Raw genomic sequence first — 20,655 nt, forward strand, 5'->3', positions numbered from 1 at the left:
GGGAGGAGCCGCGGCCGCGCCGTGACCGCCCGGCGCAGCCCCATTTCCGGCGGGCGGAGGCGGCGCCGCGGCCGCCGCTGCTGCTGCCGGGGCGGGGGACACAATGGGCGGCAGCGGCGGGGCGGCGGCGGCGAAGGGGCGCTGAGGGGCCGCCGCCCTCCTTCCCTCCCTCCCTGCGGCCATGGCCACCACGGCCGAGCTCTTCGAGGTGGGTGCGGGCGCCGCGGGCCGGGCGGCGCTGGCCGGGCCGGCTGCGCTGGCTCAGGGGATGCGGCGGCCTCTCCCCGGGGAGGGGCGGGTGGTTGTGGGGCTGGGGAAGCGGGGCAGCCCCGGTGCCGCCCCGCGGGTGCGGTGCCCGCCTTGCCCCGCTGCAGGGCCTCTCTCCTGGCCGGCTCCCGGGTGCTGGCAGAGGGCGGGTGACAGGGCCACGGCAGGCCCGGCCCCGCCATCCCTCTGCCGAAGGCACCCCCTGGTCTGACCCCGGCGCGGCGGTGTCAGTGGGGCTGGGATGGAATAAAGAAATGACTTTGCCCTCCCTTTACCCGCGGTGGAAGCGAGGCACAGAAGGAGAATGGCTCAGCTGAGGCCACGCAGGAGCAGGGCAGTAATAGCAGGAGTCTGTCACATTCTTCCCCTGGAATTACAGAATGCCCTAAGGTGGGAGAGACGTACGAGGATCATCTCCCTCCTGAAGGGAGCCTGCCAAAGGGATGGAGGGGAGACTTTTTACAGGAATGTGTAGTGACAGGACACGGGGAATGGCCTCAAACTGAAAGAGAGCAGGTTTAGGTTAGATATTAGGAAGAACGATATCGCCCTCTTGACTGTGAGGGTGGTGAGGCCCTGGCACAGCAAAGCTGTGGCTGCCCCTGGATCCCTGGCAGTGCCCAAGGCCAGGCTGGATGGGGCTTGGAGCACCCTGGAATGGTGGAAGGTGTCCCTGCCCATGGCAGAGGGTTGGAAGGAGATAATCTTTGAGGTCTCTTCCAGCCCAAACCCTTCAGTGATTCTGTGGCTTCAGCGTCTGGCCTGGGCCCTGAGCTCTCATGATGTGACCTGTGATAAACAGAAAGCGTGTGGTGTCCCCACTTCCTCTCCAGAGGGACATGGTGCCATCCCCAGGTGTCGTGTATGTGCTCTCCAAGTCACTCAAGAGCTGGTTGTTCTGCTGGTTTGTCACTGGGACTCACTCTGCCCAGCCTTCAGGAAAGGGTCTTCCTGTTTCTCTGGAAGTTCCTATATCTGGGCTTTATGTAAATGCATTGTGTGCATTTGAATTTGTGAGTCATTGTGATGGCACACGAGTGTTATGACTCACATCTTTTGGTTTGCATAGCTTTAAAAAATGGCAGGACTAAAACACTGTGTTCCTGTAGCTGGATGCCAGGTTTTGTACCCTCCCTGCACCACTCTAGGAGCCCCTTGGTTTCTCAACATGATGACAGTGCCATTCTGGTCTTTGTGGGGTGTTGAGTGTGAGGTAATTTGAATATGGAAAGAAAACTGTGTGTTTTGGCTGCTTTGGGTCGTGCAACAACTTTTTCCATTTTGCAATAGCAATAAGCATGAAAGCATAAGCAAATTAGGTGAGACTTTTGCCTGAAGTTTGGGGCTAGAAATTGTGTTTTTCCAGCATGGAATTCAGTATTTCTGTCTCTCCTGCTTTCGCTTCTATTTCACTCCAAAGGCAAGAGAGTTTTTGTTGATGTCCACTAATTTAATGTTGCCTACTTGGTCAGTTTGAAATTTCTGCCTTATTTAAGAACATAAATAAGTGCTTGTTATGGGAGTACCCCTAAGCTGTCTTCTGAGGTTGAAATTTCATTACCATATTTTCATGAGTGTGTGATTTAAGTAAATTTCAGTACAGATATGGGAAATTGTGTAGCAGGATCTGTGCTGCAAACGTGCACAACATGGTCTGAATTCTCCCTCACATAACTTAATAGTGGATACTTCTAAACTGGTTTTTAATCTGGCTGTGTCCAGTGTAGTTTCATTTGTAAACACCAGATCAAACCAGGTTATGACCCACTTCAGGCATATCTCTTATTAAATCAGGAGTATTGGCTGAATGGATGGGATCATGTTAATTCATCTGGAGCCCGAGGGAAGTTCAAAGCTGGAGAAATTGACTGTTGGGGCTCATCTGATAACCGGCAAAGGACTTGCAAATGACATTTGTAATAGCTGATTTTCAGCAATTTCTGCAGAACAGGATAGGGGACTTAAAAGGGGAGTTAGGCTGTCAGCTGTGAGTAACCCTGTTATCAAGATAGCATCTTAAAAAGCAAATGTGTATGGGAGGTGCAAACTCAAGTGAAAACTTCTGGATCTGCAGTGGAACCTGGAAAATCATGTCTTAGAAAGACACTGTTGAACTTCCTTTATTCCTTATAAATCAAGTAGATTATTTTTAGCACATCCTTTGTGGAAAACTGGAAGAAAAAGCTCATTTGAATTCTCTGTTGATCAACATCCTGCACATAATATCCACTGCAGTTAATATTTCTTAAATAATATCAAATGGTATTTATATGATTAAAAAACTGAAGGACAGGTCTCCTGTGTAAGTGTTCTTGGAAGAACAGGTATTTTCCAGGAAGGGAGCTGCAGGTGGTCTCTGTAAAAGTGCACCCAAGGATTATTTAGAGGTGTATAGAGGCATGATGGGTGAAATAGATGGACGTTATAATATTTTTTGGCCTTCTGAGGCATCTAAATCAGATTTCTCTAGGAGAAGAGGCTTGCAGAAAAACTTTGTAAATGTTGTTTTACAAAATTAAAAATATGTTTTACAAAATTAAAAATATTCCAAGCCATTATATGTGTGTAGGTGAATTATCTTTTAGAAGTGAGGAGTGTAGAAAATGTTATCTGCACACACAGAGTGTCAGTAAAACCTTTATTTAGGGTTCTTGCACACTTGGCTGTGGTATCCTTGTAAGCAGAGTGGTGCCTCAGCTGAATTACAGGATTCAGAGGAAAAAATGTGGATTTTCATATAAAGGAGGAGTCCTGCAAGGAGCCCTGAGGTAATTGGGAAGCTGGAGGCCTCCCCTAAGGGAATGCTACTGCTCTGAATGACTCATTTCACCTAAAATTAAATTACAAAAGTGTTCCAAACTTTTAGATACCCAGGTGGCATAAGGAGGGAGTTAACACTTGGCAAGAAAACCTTGGCATTGTGGCTCTGATGAAAAGGATTCTTGCAGAGGAAACTTCACCTTGTGTATCAGGAAGGACCTGGTTAAAGAGATGAGTGACTTGCAGGGAAATTGTTTTTATGTGGGATCAGCCAGTTATTTTTGAAGTTTAGCCAAGGAGGCTGAGCACAACACGGTTACTTGAGTCAGTCTGTGCATGAGGAGTTACTGAGTGATGAAATTTCTGCCATATCTGTCAGGATTTAGTGTGTAACAAAGTATATTTAAAAATCTTTTATCTTCCTGGTTAGTGGCTGGTTCTGACTGGATAGGGCACAATTTGTTTCTGGGGAGACAGACCTTGAACAGGCAATATTTGCTTTTCAACCCTTGGTTTTACTTTCAAAACTAACTCTGTAAGGCTGGTTTTTGCTTCCTTATTCTTTGTGACAAAGTTTCAGACATAGTGATACAGTAACCAATGTAATACCTGTTGAGATCTGTTTATTTTTTACTATTTTCATTTTTTAATCCAAATTTTACCAAAAGCAGTGGTGGCATATTCAGTTGTTTCATCAAATACTCCTATTAGCCAGAGCCACTCCCAGCTCTGTTTTTCACACTTTTGAAACTGTTGTTTCTTATAATACAAAAGCTTTCTATAAAATCCTGGTGGTTGTGAAAATACTTTTCTTACTGGTCTTAGAAGTGCTGATGTTAGCACCTAGTCACTGCTGCTGAAGTGATAAATATTATTTTTATTAATGATAGAAATTGGACTGTGTTTAGAGTAATTTAGTATTAACTATGTGATGAAATGTTTGAGCTGGTGTAAGTATTAAGCCAGCTAAAATTGGAGCGCTTGGGTTTATAAGTGAGGCCTCTGCCTCCAGAAAATGTTGTTGGGTGGAGAAATAATCTTAAATATTTACCCTTGAGTGGTGTTTTTATGGAAGAACCAGCAAATATTATGGAAGAAACTTGTGTAACCTTGAGTTTTAATATCACTCATACCCTGTTTTTTCTACTTGTAGAAATCAAATTCATCCTCTGTTTTTATGCCTTTTTTCCTCATTTTTATTTGCTCTGTTTCTGCAGTTGCACTTGGGTTGCATCCAGTGGGATGCTGGGATTTTTTGGGCTGGGTTTTTTGGTCAGTTCTGTGTGTGATGCCATGGTGTGACAGAGAGTTGAACAACTATAAAAATCCCTTATTTTGCCTCATAATTTTTGTGGGCAGATGAATTCTCTGATGTTTTGCTGATGGCTGGCTCAGGGTGGTGTAACCTCTCAAATCAGGCACTTTGGAATGACAAGCCACAAACTCAGCTGCAAATAATGTCATTTACAGCCAGCCCTTCACAGACCTGCAGCACATTCTTTGCCACCAGCCTGATAATATCTAAACTGGATCTTCCAACTCATCATATTAAAAGCTGTGTTCTCAACAATAAATATGTGAGCCCAAGAGGTGATGGAGTAATTGCCAGCACTGTACTTTTGATTATAGCAAAGCTTCTAAACACTTTGAAAATGAGGTGTGAGCACCTGCTGAAGGAGCAGCCTGCTGTGGCACTTTGTAAAGGGATTTTCTTCTGTGGCCAGGAGCCTTTTGTGGCAGATGAATACATTGAACGACTGGCATGGAGAACACCTGGGGGAGGTTCCAGAGGTGGAGAAGCTTTCGATCCCAAAAGGTAAAAAAAAATCAAATTGCACAATGGTCAAAGTGGATTTATCTCTGATTGTACTGTTTTATTCCACATATATTCAATATATTTATTCCACACAAACCTGTATGTAGTGGTAAATGGTAAGTGCTGTGTGTCCACTATGGGAAAATTGTTAACATTTGTATCCATGAGCCAATTATTCAGGACTAATTATTCAGTAATGAGTAGGGAAAGTCACTTTCTGATTGAGACCTTTTGAATGAAGGAGAATTGATATTGTTTCTGCTTGCCAGACAGTTGCTGGATTCAAGCAAAATATCACTGCTATGATAGTTAAGCCAATTGAATGAGTTCCTTACTTTAGTTTCCTGAGCTGCCTTGTTTTAAGACACAGTAATTTGTAAATAAAAAGCACAAAAAGGTAGAACAGCAAGAGAGGCAGCTCTGGGGATGAGATCTCATGATAGACTAATCTGACTAAAATGTCAGCAAATGAACCTGACACAGTCAAAGGACATTTCTTCTGGAGCACTCTGCCTCTTTGGAGGCATCTGAGGAGAGAAAGGATGTTGTTGAATTTCTAGCAAAATGCTGAACTCTTGACATTCAGTCTGAGGCCTGCATCCTATGCAGAGCTTTAGGTGTGATGGAAGCAGGAAGAAGCCTGGAAATGCACAACATTATTCCCTGGAGCTCTTTCCCTGTGCTTGTGCCCAGGGTATACATTAGGGTGGTTCATGATTTGCACAAATTCCTACTTAATTTAACAGATTTTCTGTAGTTCTGCTGGTTTGCTTGTGTGAACTTCCGCGAGGCACTTCTATATTTTTCAGAACAAGCAAGCAAAACCTGCAACAATAAATATTTTTCTTGTGGTATCTTCTAGTATTGGGCAGGGAGCCGAAATTAATATTGAAAAAGAAACAGATTTTGGTATCTATTTTTTTTCTTTTCTGTTTTCTGTTAGAAAGAGTATTGGAGTCTGTATTTCTCTTCTGAAAACCTGACCAGCAGCTGCCTCTTCTGCTTCATTCCTTTCTAAATATATTGAGCAGTGCTGCTGAATTAAGTGAAGAGTTGCCACAAGACCTGTTTAAAAAACAAACCCCAGCCTGAATCAGTTTGTTAAAATTAATAGAGAGTGCCTGCATTTCTCTAGGCTTTTGTTGGAAAGAATGCTTTGTGTCACTGTTGTTTAAATTTGATTTTCAATGTACTTCTGTAAACTCAGATGTGTTCCTTGTGGCTTTCTGTGAAATCTGCTGCAATTGTGCAGATTGCTCTTGGGCTTCTGGCACGCAGGGAGTGAGAGAGGAGTCACCAACATTTGCCTCAGTCCAGTTTTCTTTAAGTTGTGCCCTCAAGTAACTGACTGGGCTAAAAGCCTCTTCTGACATTAAACCTGGACAATAAAATTATGAAATGTTTCAGATATTTTCAGTTCTTACCATGAGTTTTATGGCTGTGGAGGATCCATTCTGTGACCAGTGACTGGGATATTTAGAAAATAAGAGCTGAAAATATGACAGAAATGGGACAGAATGGACAAAATTAATGAGAAAGGGAGAGATGTTGAGAACAGAATGAAAAGAACAGAGGGTATTCAAGAATGCATTCAGATGTGCTGTGATTGGGAGGAGTAAAATGTGAGTCTGAAAGAAAAGTTAATGATGGGAAAGGGCAGAAAACCCTCTAAAATGGGTGTAGGAAGAAGTGAAGTCAGTCATAACAACATTATGAAATTATGGCTGTATCAGTTACTTATTCATAATTACTCATCGTAATGCTGATTTCCAACTTTACAGTGACATGTAGAGTAGAGAATATTTTTCTGCTGTATCCCTTACCATGAAGGGATGTAGTGGCCTCAGCTTTTTTTCTCCATATGAAATGATTTCCAAATTATTTCCATTTTTCTTATTTAGGGAAGATGGGGATGTAGGGATTTCTGCATCTGTGGCAGAGCCACGTTCTTGAATGATTAATATTTTGGTGTGCCTCTTTCCTTTGGCCCACCATGCACAGAGTTTTTATGTTGTCATAGAGTCGTACGCTAGGGTGTTGTAATTTAAAACAAAATTTTAGAAACAGAATTTTTCTAAAATATTTAATATTGTTGTTATTATTATTAATAATATTTTCTAAAATATTTAAATTTATTTATTTAAATCTTCAATCTAGAAATATTTCTAAGCTGGACATGGTTAGATCAGCCTTGTATGCAAGTTGCTTTTTTTTTTTTTTTGAGGTGTTTTAAACTCTTCAGAAGATGGTATCTTTCAAACTAAAGTCTGTTTTCCTGTATTTTATTCTAAATCAGATTATTGGAAGAATTTGTAAATCATATCCAAGAATTGCAGGTAATGGATGAAAGGATTCAGAGGAAGGTGGAGAAACTAGAACAACAGTGCCAGAAGGAAGCAAAGGAATTTGCCAAGAAAGTACAAGAGCTGCAGAAAAGCAACCAGGTAAATCCAAGGGGTGGAGTCAGTGGGAAGCTGTGCAAGTTTTCAAAGCATCCTGTGCTCCTTTAACCTTTCTTGGTGCAGGGTGCAGCTGTTTGAGATAAGAATAAAGAGGGTTTGATGACACTTTCTCCTGTCAGAGGAGACTCATCTGCATATTTGTCCAGGTTTAGAGCAAATTTGGGGAAGAATCCCCCAAAGGAGCTCCGGGGCAAAAACAGATCCAATCGGCCCCTCCGCCCTACTGGTCTGGGAGGGAAAAAATACCTACTTGGAGAAAGGTGGGAAAAACTGTTTATTAAACAATAAAACCAAAGCAATATCAAACAATGAGACCCCTTGCCACTCTAAAAGAGATGACAAACTGAGAAAACCCCGGGTTGAAGCTCAGCTCACTCAGTCTCTGATCAGTCCCTCAGTGCTGGAATTGTCGCAGGCCAGGCCTGGCCCGGTGGCCACAGCTGCAGCTGCCGGTGCTCTCCTGGGTGTTCAGTCCAGAGCAGTTTCAAGAGGCCCAAAGAAAAAGGAAAATAAACAGTCCAGGGAACTTCTTTGCCTCAGGTAGCTAAAAACTAACTAAAAATCAAAAGAAGAGCTCTGTCCCGCTGTCTGTCTGCGGACAACAACAGTCCAGGAGCAGGAATGTGGAGGAGGAGTGCAGTGTCTGAAAACAAAGTGCTGCTTCTTCTCTCCCCCCTTCACTCTCTGGAACACTCTTAAAGGTGCAAAACTTATTATTCAACATAAACAGAATGAGAGGATTGGGGATAAAAGCATCATATAGTCAACCCAGGACAATGTTGCATTAAGGAGTGTTAGCAATGCTGAAAGCGGGCAGTCTTCGCAATCATTTAAAGAAAAACACTAAGCTTTATTTGGGTTGTGTATAATTAATTAATTAACACTTCTGAGATGCAGCGCCTGCATTCACTGGGCTTCTTCCTGAATGAAATCTTGTGTTTCCTGAAGTAGATGGAATGGAAATCATGATTTTAGTGTCTTGTGTTCTCCAGGTTGCCTTCCAACATTTCCAAGAGCTGGATGAGCACATCAGCTATGTAGCAACTAAGGTCTGTCACCTTGGTGACCAGCTGGAGGGGGTAAACACGCCACGGCAACGGGCTGTGGAGGCTCAGAAGCTGATGAAATACTTTAATGAGTTTCTGGATGGAGAGCTGAAGTCTGATGTTTTTACAAACTCTGAAAAGGTAAGAGCTGTCAGCGGGATGAAAGCAGTTCAAAGCAATAAGCGGGACTGCCCTAATTACAAGCTGCTACCATGACTTACCATGGTCAGACTTCAAACCACTGAGTGACTGACTTGTTAAAGTTTCATTGTTCTGAAATGGAAATTAACAACACTGGGCTGCAGATTGCTGATAAAGCATTTGTATTCAGCCATGCTTAATGTGGCAATGTTGGCATTTTTCATTTTATGAAATTATCGGAGATTTGGGAAACGCTGGGAGGGCAACTTTGGAGTGCAATACAATATCTGCCTGTTCCCTTTGAACCCCTTGCCTCAGATCCATCCTGTAAAGCAGAGCGTTTCTGAATGCAACTTCTTTGTGCAACTTTGCTCTGTTGGGTCAGTCCACTGGCCTTGGATACCTTTTTGTCACAGCATGCCTTTGGGCTTTGTGTAGTCCTGTGGTTATGTCTCCACCCTTGGAATTTAGAGGAACCAGGCAGGAGAACTTCAAAGAAATGTTCAAGCATTTTGTTTTTCTTGTGCTTCAAGAGTACGTTCATGAAGCAAATATAATCTGAGTGGTGTGACAAACAGAAATAAACTGAAGGAAAAAAATCCAGCTCTAAGCAAAAGGACACATTGGATTTCTCAATGCAGTTTAAATAAAGTTGTTGGTTTGGGTTTGTTGGGGTTTTTTTAATGTATCCTGAAGAATCTTCCTTCCCTCCTTAAATTCTGTGCAGTGCTATGGTTGAAGTCAGGAAAAGAATGATAATATGTGGAAACAGCAAACACTTGATTTGCACATTCAGCGGAAAAATCTGTGCTTGAAATGTGCAGCTCATGGACGACCTGAGAACAGGTTAATAGTCACCCCCTCCCCACTGAGCTGGAGGTGTCTCTCAGGGAAATGAAAAGCTAATCATTTTATATAGTTGTATTCCCAAGGAGTCACTTGCACAGTGCCTTTTGATTCATGGTCTGTGGATATGTGGTAATTACTGGTTGATAGCTTGCCCTAATTCAAGAGAGAGCAGAAGAAAAACTTCCCTGATTTCCAAGGGAAACAGAAAGGTTTCAGCATAAGGGAAGTTCTTTTGATGGACAGCCTTTCCCAGAGCTGCATAAATTCTTTTTTCCTAAGGAGTAATGAAACATGCATTTTACAAATATTTAATGGCAGCATGGTGAATAACAAAACAAAATTTAGAGAATTGTTTTCTGCTCAAGAGGCTCAAAGAATTAAACTTTCACTTTATTTATAAATTAACATTTCATGATACATCCTGTTGGAGAACCAGTAACATTTGGTAGATAAATAGGGTGAACCTGGAAATTTGTAAATAAATAAGCCTCTGTACACCCCAAAGAATAGTAAGATATCAATTCTAGAGGAAGACAAATGTAAAGGCCCTGAGTCTTGTGCCAGTCTGCAGGGGAAGGGTGTGGGAACACAAACAAGAATTTCTGGATACAAGTTATCCTACTGGGGCTAATTTCATCCAGGTGGATTCTTGAACTTTTCTTTAAGTTATTGTTTAAATCAGGGGGAAGTGTTTGTAAAAGAGCCTGCCCAGACAGGAGCTGTTACATCTTAATGCATCTTTGTACTAAAAATACTTCTAAAGTACAAGATAGTAACAAACTTTCTTAATGTGAAGCCTTAGTGCTTTGTCAATGTCTTCTGATCTTCAAACTGATGGGGGTTTTAGATAATGTTTTAGAGGATGTTATGATTTTTTGTGCTCTGCCAGCCCTCACAAGTGTGGACTTTTCTTTGAGACATGGAGGGGACACTGTGAAAGGAGAGGCACAAAAAATAACATAGTACAGTTGTGTTATAATTGATACTTTTCTCAATAGTGTCTGTTATTAAAATCTGTTGGATTCCTTTCTTTCCCTGCACTCCATTTGTTGCTTCCCACTTTCTCCCAGCCATACTGAGCAATTTCTGACTTGCCTCTGTGAAGGTTTTCCTTGCTGGCTTGTCCCTTTCTGTGCATTGTGTCTTCACCCTCTGAATCCTTATAATTTCCCTTGTGCTGCTAGCTAACCAATCTTTCTGCTGTACTGAAGATTCTTGAAGTGAGCAAATCACTCCAACACAATTAAACTGTAAAAATGATCAGCAGCTCACTTGTTTATCATTCAATAACATTGTCCTGCTTATTATATTTACTGTTATTCTTATGTCCATTTCTCTGTTTATGTTCTGTTCTTAATATTACTTCATTTTGCCTTTTCACTTGTGCATGTTTTGTGTTAAAATTCTGTCTTGCTGTTATTTCTCCATGATTTTTCATTTGTTTTTTCCCAGATACATTATAACCCTTAAATTGTATTTTAAAAAATTAATACTTCTTTTTGGTTTTAATGGTTTACAGAAGCCTGATTCAATTAAAAATTAAAGATGTCCGGGTTTAAGGAGAAACTGTGGAGAATTGATTTGTCATGGCCTCTCTTGTGCATAGAAAAAATCCTGGGTTCAATAAAATCTAAGTTAGTTAACAGCTATGGTGTGAAGAGGAAACAAAGAAAATGTTGTGTTTGTGGGATTTCTTGGTTGGTTTTTTTTTGTTTGTTTTGATTTTGCAGCTTTGGTGAATAACTGCTAATATATGGACAATTTAACAGATCCCAGGTGTTAGGTATTAATGTTGCTGCAAGCTAATAGAAATAACTGCTCTTTCATTGGGTTTGTTTGAGGAGTGTAGCAGCTTCTGCCTTAAGAGGCTATTGTAAGCTGACAGTTCAAAACATAAGCTGCTCTTAATAGTCAGAATGGATACACTTTGAGTGCCCCTATTTTTGCTGAACAACCAGCCTGGTGTGATGCCTGTGCTCTCTATTCTTACCTGTGTGTCTGCTTCTATTCTTGAAAAGTTTTAATCCAGCCTGCTCTAAGTGGTGGCAGAATAGGATTTCATTACTTCCTTCCCTCTCACTTCAGTTCCCTGGATCATCACTAATTGGAGGAACAAGATAAACTGCAAATTCTGCATGTTCTCCATTGTGTCAGCCTATAAAGCTTTTAGTCATCAAATAATTCAGGTTGCACAAGACCTCTGAGACCCTCGAGCCCAACCTTTCCCCCAGCACTGCCAAGGCCACCACTGACCCTGTCCCCAAGTGCCACATTCACAAGGCTTTCAAATCCCCCAGGGATGGGCACTCCACCGCTGTCCTGGGCAGCTGTGCCAGTGACAGCCCCTTCCATGAAGGATTTTTTCCTAACCTGAAGCTAAACCTCCCATGGCACAACTTGAGTCTGTTTCCTCTTGTGCTGTCCCTTGTTCTCTGGGAGCAGAGCCAAATCCCCCTGGCTGCCCCCTGGAATTTTGGAGAGTGAGAAGGTCCCCCCTGAGCCTCCTTTTCTCCAGGTTGAGACCCCCAGCTCCCCCTGATCAGATGTGCTCCAGCTGGGTCAGGTTTGCCTCAGGCAGCACTGCTTAAATCCACTCAAGTTCAGTTGCAACCAGCTGCCTTCCCCACACTTTGAAATTTGGGTTTTCCACCATTTTGTTCAGCCTAAAGAAGCAGTCACTAAGCCCTGCTTAGATGCACTTCCTGTGCTGACTGGTGGTGGAAGAATAATGGATAAAAGGTTCTGCTGCCCAGAGCAGAGCACAGATTTGCATGTTGTGTTATCTATTTATTAACTTTTGTATTCATGCAGCTATTCTTATTTTGTAGCTCTGTAATTACCTGACTTCCATCTTGATTTTTGCTTTGGACCTCAGAGTTTCTAATCCATCTTACATTTCATCTTCTTTGGGAGAATTCTCTGTTTTAATCCCCTTTTTCCCCTCTCCATGCCAAGCATGCATGGTCATGGCTTTTTTTTGGTGTGAGCTATTTGTCCAGCCAGCTCACACACCTCCACAGACATCCCCAATGGGAACATGTAATGTGACTTTTCTTCATATTTTGACCTATATTACTTTATCTTAAAGAAAAATACCTTAAGCATCTTAAAAGTACATATGGGAACTTGGAGGGGCTGATCTCTTCCACGGGTATGTCAATTCTCAACCAGCTTTAGAGATAGGAACTTTGTGTATGAAAATTGGACAGTGCAGGGGGAGGAAAGGAACAGCCCCAAATCAGACCTCCTTTAATGACTCTGTCATGTTTTCCTCTCACCAGATTAAAGAGGCAGCTGATATTATTCAGAAACTGCATTTGATTGCACAGGAACTGCCTTTTGACAGGTAAAAATCTATCTGAACATCTTTTTAAGAAAGCAAATCTTCGCACAGCTATGATTTTCCTGATGCTTCCCTTGTCTCCCCTTTTGGTGCTGTGCTTAGGGATTCATGGAGCTTTTGAGCTGGATTGTGTGCTTATTTCTCTCTCCTCTATTCTCAAATTTGTGTTCACGCACTCATGTTGTAGGATCATCTTTACATACACATCCTAAACTGCTTAACAGACTTTTAATGGGATAATTTTGCTTTGCTGACTTAATGCTAGATTTGAATTAGATGCTTGTAGGTTTTTAGGGATATAAAGCAGGGAACTTTTCTGTCGTCTTTGTGCTGCATGTTTTCATTTTTAAGCAGAGTGCCTGCTGTTCATGATCCAGGATGCCTGTGATTTCTCATGTGATGTGGATTTGAATTTAATCATGCTATTTTTTTGTTGTTGTTAACAGGTTTTCTGAAGTAAAATCAAAGATAGCAAGTAAGTTATCTATCCAGTTCAATCCATATTGCTGTATTTAAATTGTTAAAGATGATTAAAGAAGTAAGCAATACTGTCAGTATTACAGTTTTTGCCTGATGGGTTTTTGTTGTTATCCCCTTTTCTCTCCAGGTAAGTACCATGATTTAGAGTGCCAGTTAATTCAAGAGTTTACCAGTGCTCAGCGCAGAGGAGAAATCTCCAGGATGAGAGAAGTAGCAGCAGTTTTGCTTCACTTTAAGGTAAAAGCTGAGTGGCTTAATTTAAATATTTGAATAAAATCAACCCACAGCACAATAAGTGCCTGTTTTGAGTGAAGGTATTTGTGTGGGCAAACCCTCATGTCAGATAATGTGTCACTTCAGGACTGAGGTGTTCAATCTGAAATCAAGTGCAGGGGAATAAAGGAGAGAGATGAGGGGGATTGGGGGCAGCATCAGTGGGGAACTTTCTAAGATAATCTTTTCTTGCATGGGTGTGACCTGACTTTCTTGCTTGAGAAAGAATGTTGAAACTTGAGGTGTAGATCCATGTAGAGTGGTGCTAAGTGGAGTTATGTTAGATATGTAAGAAAATGGGTTTGGAAAAGTCTGTGCTTTGAATGAATTCTGTTTGAGGTTTTTTTTTTCTTAATTAACTTTTTCACAAGCATTGTATTTCCTTGATTTTGTTTTCCACTGAAAACATGAACACCCTGCTCTAACACTGTTTTGCTCCTTCCACAGGGCTATTCCCACTGTGTTGATGTGTACATAAAACAGTGTCAGGAGGTAATGCACTTTGTTTTACATAATTTCTTTATTTACATTACATTTTTGATTTATTTAGTCCTATAGGTTGTTGGAAATATATTCTAAAATGTGCTTCTCAATCCCTAGGGTGCATTCCTGAGGAATGATGTCTTTGAAGATGCAGCCATTCTCTGCCAGAGAGTAAATAAGCAAGTTGGAGAAATCTTCAGCAATCCAGAGACCGTGCTAGCCAAACTCATTCAAAATATATTTGAAGTTAAACTTCAGGTATTTCAAATTTTAACATGTTGAAGTTCATTAAGGAGTCTCTTAATAAAAAAATATTTTATCTAGTGATAGCAATTAATGAGAATTTAAAGTATTTGTAATCTTTGTATAAGGGTGTGGAATCAACTCCTTGCTCTGACAGATAATCAAACCCATATCAAATAAATCTCCTTGTGCTCTGAATACAGGGTGACTGCAAATACTCAAACTCAATATGTAAAATTATTGGGGAATTGCTGTGTTCATTGAGTAATTCATGAGATGTCATACATGAGTTTGATTTCTTCTCTATGCCCCCTTCCAAGAATATGTCAGGAAAAGAACATCCACATTTCATATCTTTAATTTGCTCATTCTTGGATTTGGGTGTTGTGTGTGAGGTTAGCATTGAATAAGTGAAAATCATTTATGTTGTGAGTACTGTCTTGCAGCTAATGCAATATTTATGAAAATCTAGAATAATTGAAAATACTAAGTTTTTCATCCTGCAAATACACCCACTTAAGTTCTTAAAGTCAGCAGCATGACTTTGCTTGCAAAAAGCAATTTCCCAGTAGATGTTGTTCTCATAGTGTAGAGATTGAGCTTGTGTTTCACCCCCAATTTTGTGTGTCAGTTTTGAATTAGTATTTTATGCTAAATTATATTTTTGTTCAAATATTCAATGATAAGAAGGCTCTAGGCTTGTATCTGCTTTGTGTACATATTATGATAAGCAAATATGTAACCATGTCCTTTGCCTTGTCCACTGCAGAAATGCTCTGAGGCCTCTGGTGCTTTTGGTTCTTAAAGTGAGGGGATTTTGTGTTATTTGGTCAGACATATTTTCAAAGCCATCTATCTTTTGTCTTTGCTTCACACATTACTGTTTTGTATTATTAAATCACTCTCTTCTACAAGTGTGTTCACCCCCCTCTGTGGATAATACAGGAAGTGTAAATTAGAGATGTAAAGCCAAAGGAAAGATGAATTTCCTTTAAGATCTACACTTTACAGGAAATTCCATATAATCTAGGAAGTAGTGAGTATTTCATTTGGTTGTCAGTTGATCTTCTAACAGATATTCCAAATTTTGCAGAGTTATGTGAAGGACCAGCTGGAAGAACACAGGAAATCAGATGCAGAACAATATCTTAAAAACCTCTATGATCTCTATACAAGGTATGTATGCATCAATGATGAAATTATTGGATTGGAGCTATTGGAAAATAAACAGATTTATTGTCAAGAAAAAGGAGCCAAAAATGTAAACTTCTCATAAAAGCTGTGAATTTTTTTTTGTCTATTAACCTTTACAATGATGGGTTTCCTAAGGAAAATTCAAAGTGGCCATTATTATTTTCAATAGGTATTATTGTGATCTTCAAGAGTAATTTTAAAACTGTGCAAAAGCCAGTCCTCCCCATCTCACTGGCAACTTGATTGCAGTGGTGCTGTGTGTAATTAAACATGAATTATGTGAAATTCTTTACTTAAATGTGAAACTGCTCCAGGTCTTAATCACCATCAGGGTTCTGCTGTGCTGTGTACTTTACAAACGTGTAATGCTGTAATTCATCCACATTCAACCTTTTCCTCCCCTTCCCTTCTTTGTTTCTTTTGCATAAAGAACCACTAATCTGTCAAGCAAATTGATGGAATTTAACTTGGGTACTGATAAGCAGACTTTCTTGTCTAAGCTTATCAAGGCCATTTTCATTTCCTACTTGGAGAATTACATTGAGGTGGAAATTGGTTATTTGAAAAGTAGGAGTGCAATGATTCTGCAGCGCTATTATGATTCCAAAAACCACCAGAAGAGGTCCATTGGCACTGGAGGGTAAGTTCCTTTGGGGAAGTTTGATAATTTTGAAGTGGAAGGGAGGTGGTGAGGGGAGAAAAGCTGTATTTGCCATGTCAGATGCACAGTGATGAACTGCCAAAGACCTACAGCCTTTTATTATTTGCTTTCAATTTATGTTCTGCTCAAAATGTTGCTCTCAATACATGTGAAATGTACTCAGTGCATGGTATTTGTACATACTGGAAATGAAAAATACCAGTTAAACCTATGTTTCAACTTAGGATCCAGATCCACAAAAGGACTGAAGCAAAACTAAGGTACCTAAAGCATGTATATGTGTGTATCTAAAAGCATACATTTTTTTTCACCTGCCCAGGTCTTGTGGTCCCCTCCCAAGACCTAGGAAGGGGAAAAGACCATAGCAATGTCAGTGAGAAAGCTCTTAGTGAGCCCAGAAGATGCAATGGACTTAGAGAAAGGTAAAACAAGACTTCATTATCCTCAGGGTAGAAAAACTAATGCAGGAGTAGTGAGAAGTGGGATAGGAAGTATTAAAACTTGTGTGAAGCAGAGGTGCTAAGGCTACTGCACCTTTCAAAGAGCTGCTGGGTTCAGTGTGGCAGGAATGAGGAATGATATGGAAAAAGCAGCAGTGAAGTAATTAAAAAATAAAGCAAAGATGAAAATTTAATTTTCTTGGGGAAAATTAAATTTATTGTGGTGCGTAACTGTATGGGTTGTTTTATGCATGGAAATGTGTCGAAGCATGCTTGACTAAATAAAGAACTGCTGAGATCATGGATGAGGATGAGAGGATTTGTGGGTGTGGATGAGATAGGAAGCTCTCATTAGTGTTTGGAAGGTGACAGAGAGGATGGAGGTTAAATCTGTCCAGAGAGCAGAAGTGCTGCAGGATTCCAGTGAAATCACTCATCCCACAGGGGAATGAACAGCTGCTCCCATGTGTGAATGTGCCATTCCAGAACACAGTTGACCATGGAATCAGAGGTGGTAGTTTTGCATTTACTGCCAATTTTTGTTTTTAAAGCTTGCAAGACTTGTCTTAATGCTTGCACATCCTAAACTGTGTCTTGGGTCCTGTTTTTTGAGTTAACAACTAAAAGAACCTGAATTGTTGTTGAGTTTGGGTGCCAAAATTTCCACCTGGTGAAATCTTCTTGGGGTCTGTCTTTGTTCCAGTATTCAAGACCTCAAAGAGAGACTAAGGCAACGAACAAACTTACCCCTGGGGCCAAGCATTGACACACATGGGGAAACTTTCCTGTCCCAAGAAGTGGTGGTTAACCTTTTGCAAGAAACCAAGCAAGCTTTTGAAAGATGTCACAGGGTAAGTTTGCTTCCTGTCACCTCCTGTAGTGGTATCATTTTGTGTGTGAGATTAAATCTTGATCTTAAGTTTTTGGTTGAGATGTGATAGGAAGGTTGTTGTAAATTTTGAAAGAAAAATTTGTAAAAATTTGTAATTTTTTGGTTGTTGTAAATCTGGAAAAGATAGGATATTTCAATTGTCTCTTGTGTTTTTCATGGAAATGGAGCCACAGTGGAGGCTGAGGGTTTGTTTTTCCATGTGGATCTGGTTGTAATTTGTGAGTATTAGGATTAGGAAGAAGTGGGGATGGTTAAACCTACTGGCTGCATTGATTTTCTTACTAAATTAGCCCCAAAACCTGAGAAACATCTAGTGTGGTTTTCTTTCCCTGCTTTAAAAATACACTGAATAGTTCAACAGTTGTTTTCCTGCCTCAAGCGTAATTTCTTTTTACATTAGTGAATGATCACCAATAAAATGCTGAGAGGAATAGTCTTAAACATTATTTACCTTGGTAACCCTCTACAGTTCTTTAAATGCTTCAGTCTAACGTAAAAAAGGTATTTTACTTCTGATTAAATTGCTGGTTTTACTGCCTGTCAATCATATTTGTGTGGTACTTGGTGTAAATGAAAACCCTTGAAATTTAATTGCAGACTTAAATGTGATTTTTTTTTATTAGCTAAACACACTGATTTCTAGGAAATTTTAATTCCTTTAACATTCTCAATGAGCTTATGGCAGAAAAACTTCAGATATTTAAATGTTTTAATATTTTGTAAATTGAGTGGTGCCAAAGACAGACCAGGGTACAGACTTTACCTGCACACCCTTGGGATCATCACCTTCCTCAGGTGAGAATCAGTGCTCTAAGGCAAGCAGGTGGATCATTATTTTTCTCAACATCATAGTTGCTAGAAGCAGTTGTTAAATTCATGATATAAACTGTTTGTTTTTTTTTTCCACATGTGCACAACCTTTTGTTTCTGCCTTTCTGTTGGGATCAGATTTAATATAAATTATTTTAGAAGAATTCTATTTGAGTGGAAACCCCAATGGATCTTGGCACATAAGGAGATTTCTAGAATGAGGATTTTAGAATTTAGGGGTTTGTGGACAAAGCAACTCACTGTGCAAAAGATAAGTTAGTCCCTGGCTAACTAATTGTGGTATTTATGTCACATAGCAGATGTGTGCAGGGTTCTGCCAGCTGTGACTGCTTCAGGAAAAATAAATTGGTAATTTTGTTGTAGCCATATATTGAAACATTTCACTGTTTGGGAACCTCTGTTGTTGGGTTTTTGAGTTTTTTAGGGGGGAAATACAGCAGAAATATTTGTGAGTGTTGTGTAAATTACCTGCAGTTGCAGTAGTAATCTTTCTTCCTTGAAGCTTTATAAAAGTCTTCACCTAATTCCTTAGGAACCAAAGCTGTTTTTCTTGGGTACAAAAGCCCTGTCACGTTTTTCTTTAGAAAAGGGATTTACTGACAGGTTGCTGTCCAAAATCCCATGTTGCTTACAGCTCATCAAAGTCCAGATGCTGAGTGTAAATGTGGCCATTGCTGCATTTAATAAAAGTGTTCATGCTCCACTGACTCCAGCTGAACTGTGCTAAATGTGGCCCAGCTTCAGCTGCATTATTTTTGCTGCAGTGCTAAGAGAACACAAACTGGAGCTCCAGCTAACCCAGTGTCCTGCTCCTCACTGTGGCCAGTGCCAGGAGAGTGGTAAAAGAATAAAAAATACAGGGTAGGCATAGAATAATCACTTCTGTATGCATTTTCCAGCATCCAGTGGTGTGCAGGTTAGGCAGTTCTGAGACTGCATCTGGAAAACTGTTCTAAGGACTATTAATTAATATTTATTATTATTATCATCATCTGTTAATGCTTTTATTTGTAGCATCCTGTGGCAGCTTCAGTTTACTTGTAAATGCTGAAGAGTTTATTGCTATTACAGTCAGTTCTTGAATAATTCTCTGTATGGATACTTTTCATTTTGAGTAAAATTCCAATTATTCTGGAGTACTTGTTACATTTTAAGCTTATCCCCTATGCAATATCCAATAAACTTTCAAATCTATGTAGAACTGACCTTTAGGATATTTTTTTTTCTTTTTCTTTAAAGCTCTCTGATCCCTCTGACTTACCCAAGAATGCTTTCAGAATTTTTTCTATGCTTGTAGAGTTCTTATGTACTGAACACATCGATTATGCATTAGAAACAGGCCTTGCTGGTGAGTACAGAATTTCCTGAGCATTTCATCTCCTTGGCCTTTCTGTGCAGATGATCTTTGCTGTGCCTTATTGATTGGCCTTGTTCAGGATGTGTTGGTTAAATTAAATCTGTTTTGTGTGTTTGGGGGTTGACATTTAATGGTTTCTAAAGTGTAACTTTCATTTGGGGAATTGATGTACAGATGGAAACGTGCTTCTGTCTTTAGAAACATTTTTATCACAGAAGCTGGGACATCAGCATTCCCTACCTCTGTATTCTGTGTCATAACAGGAGAGTATTTTTGTATTAAATCATAATATTTATAGAAATTCCATGCTTGTTTGTATATTTGTGTGCTTAGAGTGACAGTAAATAAGAAAACTGCTTGTTTAAAGAAGTTAAAATCTTGACAGTGAGAACCTGTCTTGTGAGACAGCATCAAACTCACATTCTGAAGGAGTTTTTAAATTGACTGCTCTGTTTTGCCATCAGAAATGTTACCAATAAAGTATTTCTTATGCTTGTTACCAATATAGCTATGAGAAGAATTCTATATATGGCACCGTGGTAAATTTTTGAAACTCTAAGCCTGTGATTTAAGCATTCATGGAAAAAATCTGCATATTTAAAAAGTCATCATGCTAATTATAAGGACTGCATATCATTACAATTCTAATGAAACCTCCTTTGCTTCAGGCATTCCCTCTTCTGATTCAAAGAATGCAAATCTTTATTTCTTGGATGTTGTCCACCAGGCCAATACTATTTTCCATTTATTTGACAAGCAGTTCAATGATCATCTGATGCCACTGATCAGGTACCTTTGCTTTGATTAACATGTCCTCTGGTATTTTTTTTTTTTTGGTGAAGAAAATAAATTTTTCATTTCTCATATTTATTAAGAGGAGTTTATGCTTGGAGTAGTTATTGTGGGAGGGGGAAGAAGGGAAGTTTAAAGAAATTGGTTCCTTTGGACACAAATGGGAGAGGGTGAGCTCCAGGAATACTGAGAGGAAGGAAAAACATGTTGCTCCATGGAGATTTTGTTGCTCCATTCCAGGTGGGACTCCAAGGGGGTTTGTGGCTGTGCCCTTTTCCTGCTGGGGTGAGAAATCTTCACTAGATCCTGTTGGAAGCAGCAAACC

The 20,655-nt window shown here is 40.1% G+C and overlaps 1 protein-coding gene across 2 annotated transcripts in view; it reads left to right on the forward strand.

Moving 5' to 3' along the window:
* Positions 1–54: 54 nt before the first annotated feature.
* The window catches only part of EXOC5 (exocyst complex component 5), a 28,760-nt gene continuing 8,159 nt past the window's right edge, over positions 55–20,655 (forward strand). The window contains exons 1-14 of one of the 2 annotated variants that reach the window (XM_058807998.1): positions 55–208; positions 4,752–4,843; positions 7,140–7,287; positions 8,298–8,492; positions 12,623–12,687; positions 13,131–13,159; positions 13,292–13,401; positions 13,885–13,929; positions 14,038–14,178; positions 15,257–15,339; positions 15,788–15,997; positions 17,162–17,309; positions 19,421–19,529; positions 20,207–20,327. In XM_058807998.1, coding sequence (XP_058663981.1) covers positions 182–208; positions 4,752–4,843; positions 7,140–7,287; positions 8,298–8,492; positions 12,623–12,687; positions 13,131–13,159; positions 13,292–13,401; positions 13,885–13,929; positions 14,038–14,178; positions 15,257–15,339; positions 15,788–15,997; positions 17,162–17,309; positions 19,421–19,529; positions 20,207–20,327 — 1,523 coding nt within the window. In that variant the 5' untranslated portion in view covers positions 55–181. Of the gene's footprint in view, positions 209–4,679; positions 4,844–7,139; positions 7,288–8,297; positions 8,493–12,622; positions 12,688–13,130; positions 13,160–13,291; positions 13,402–13,884; positions 13,930–14,037; positions 14,179–15,256; positions 15,340–15,787; positions 15,998–17,161; positions 17,310–19,420; positions 19,530–20,206; positions 20,328–20,655 lie in introns of those variants that run through there. The other variant, XM_058807997.1, reaches the window with a different exon arrangement.

Source organism: Ammospiza caudacuta, chromosome 6, assembly GCF_027887145.1.
Source record: "Ammospiza caudacuta isolate bAmmCau1 chromosome 6, bAmmCau1.pri, whole genome shotgun sequence".
In the NCBI taxonomy this organism is placed as follows: Eukaryota; Metazoa; Chordata; class Aves; order Passeriformes; family Passerellidae; genus Ammospiza; species Ammospiza caudacuta.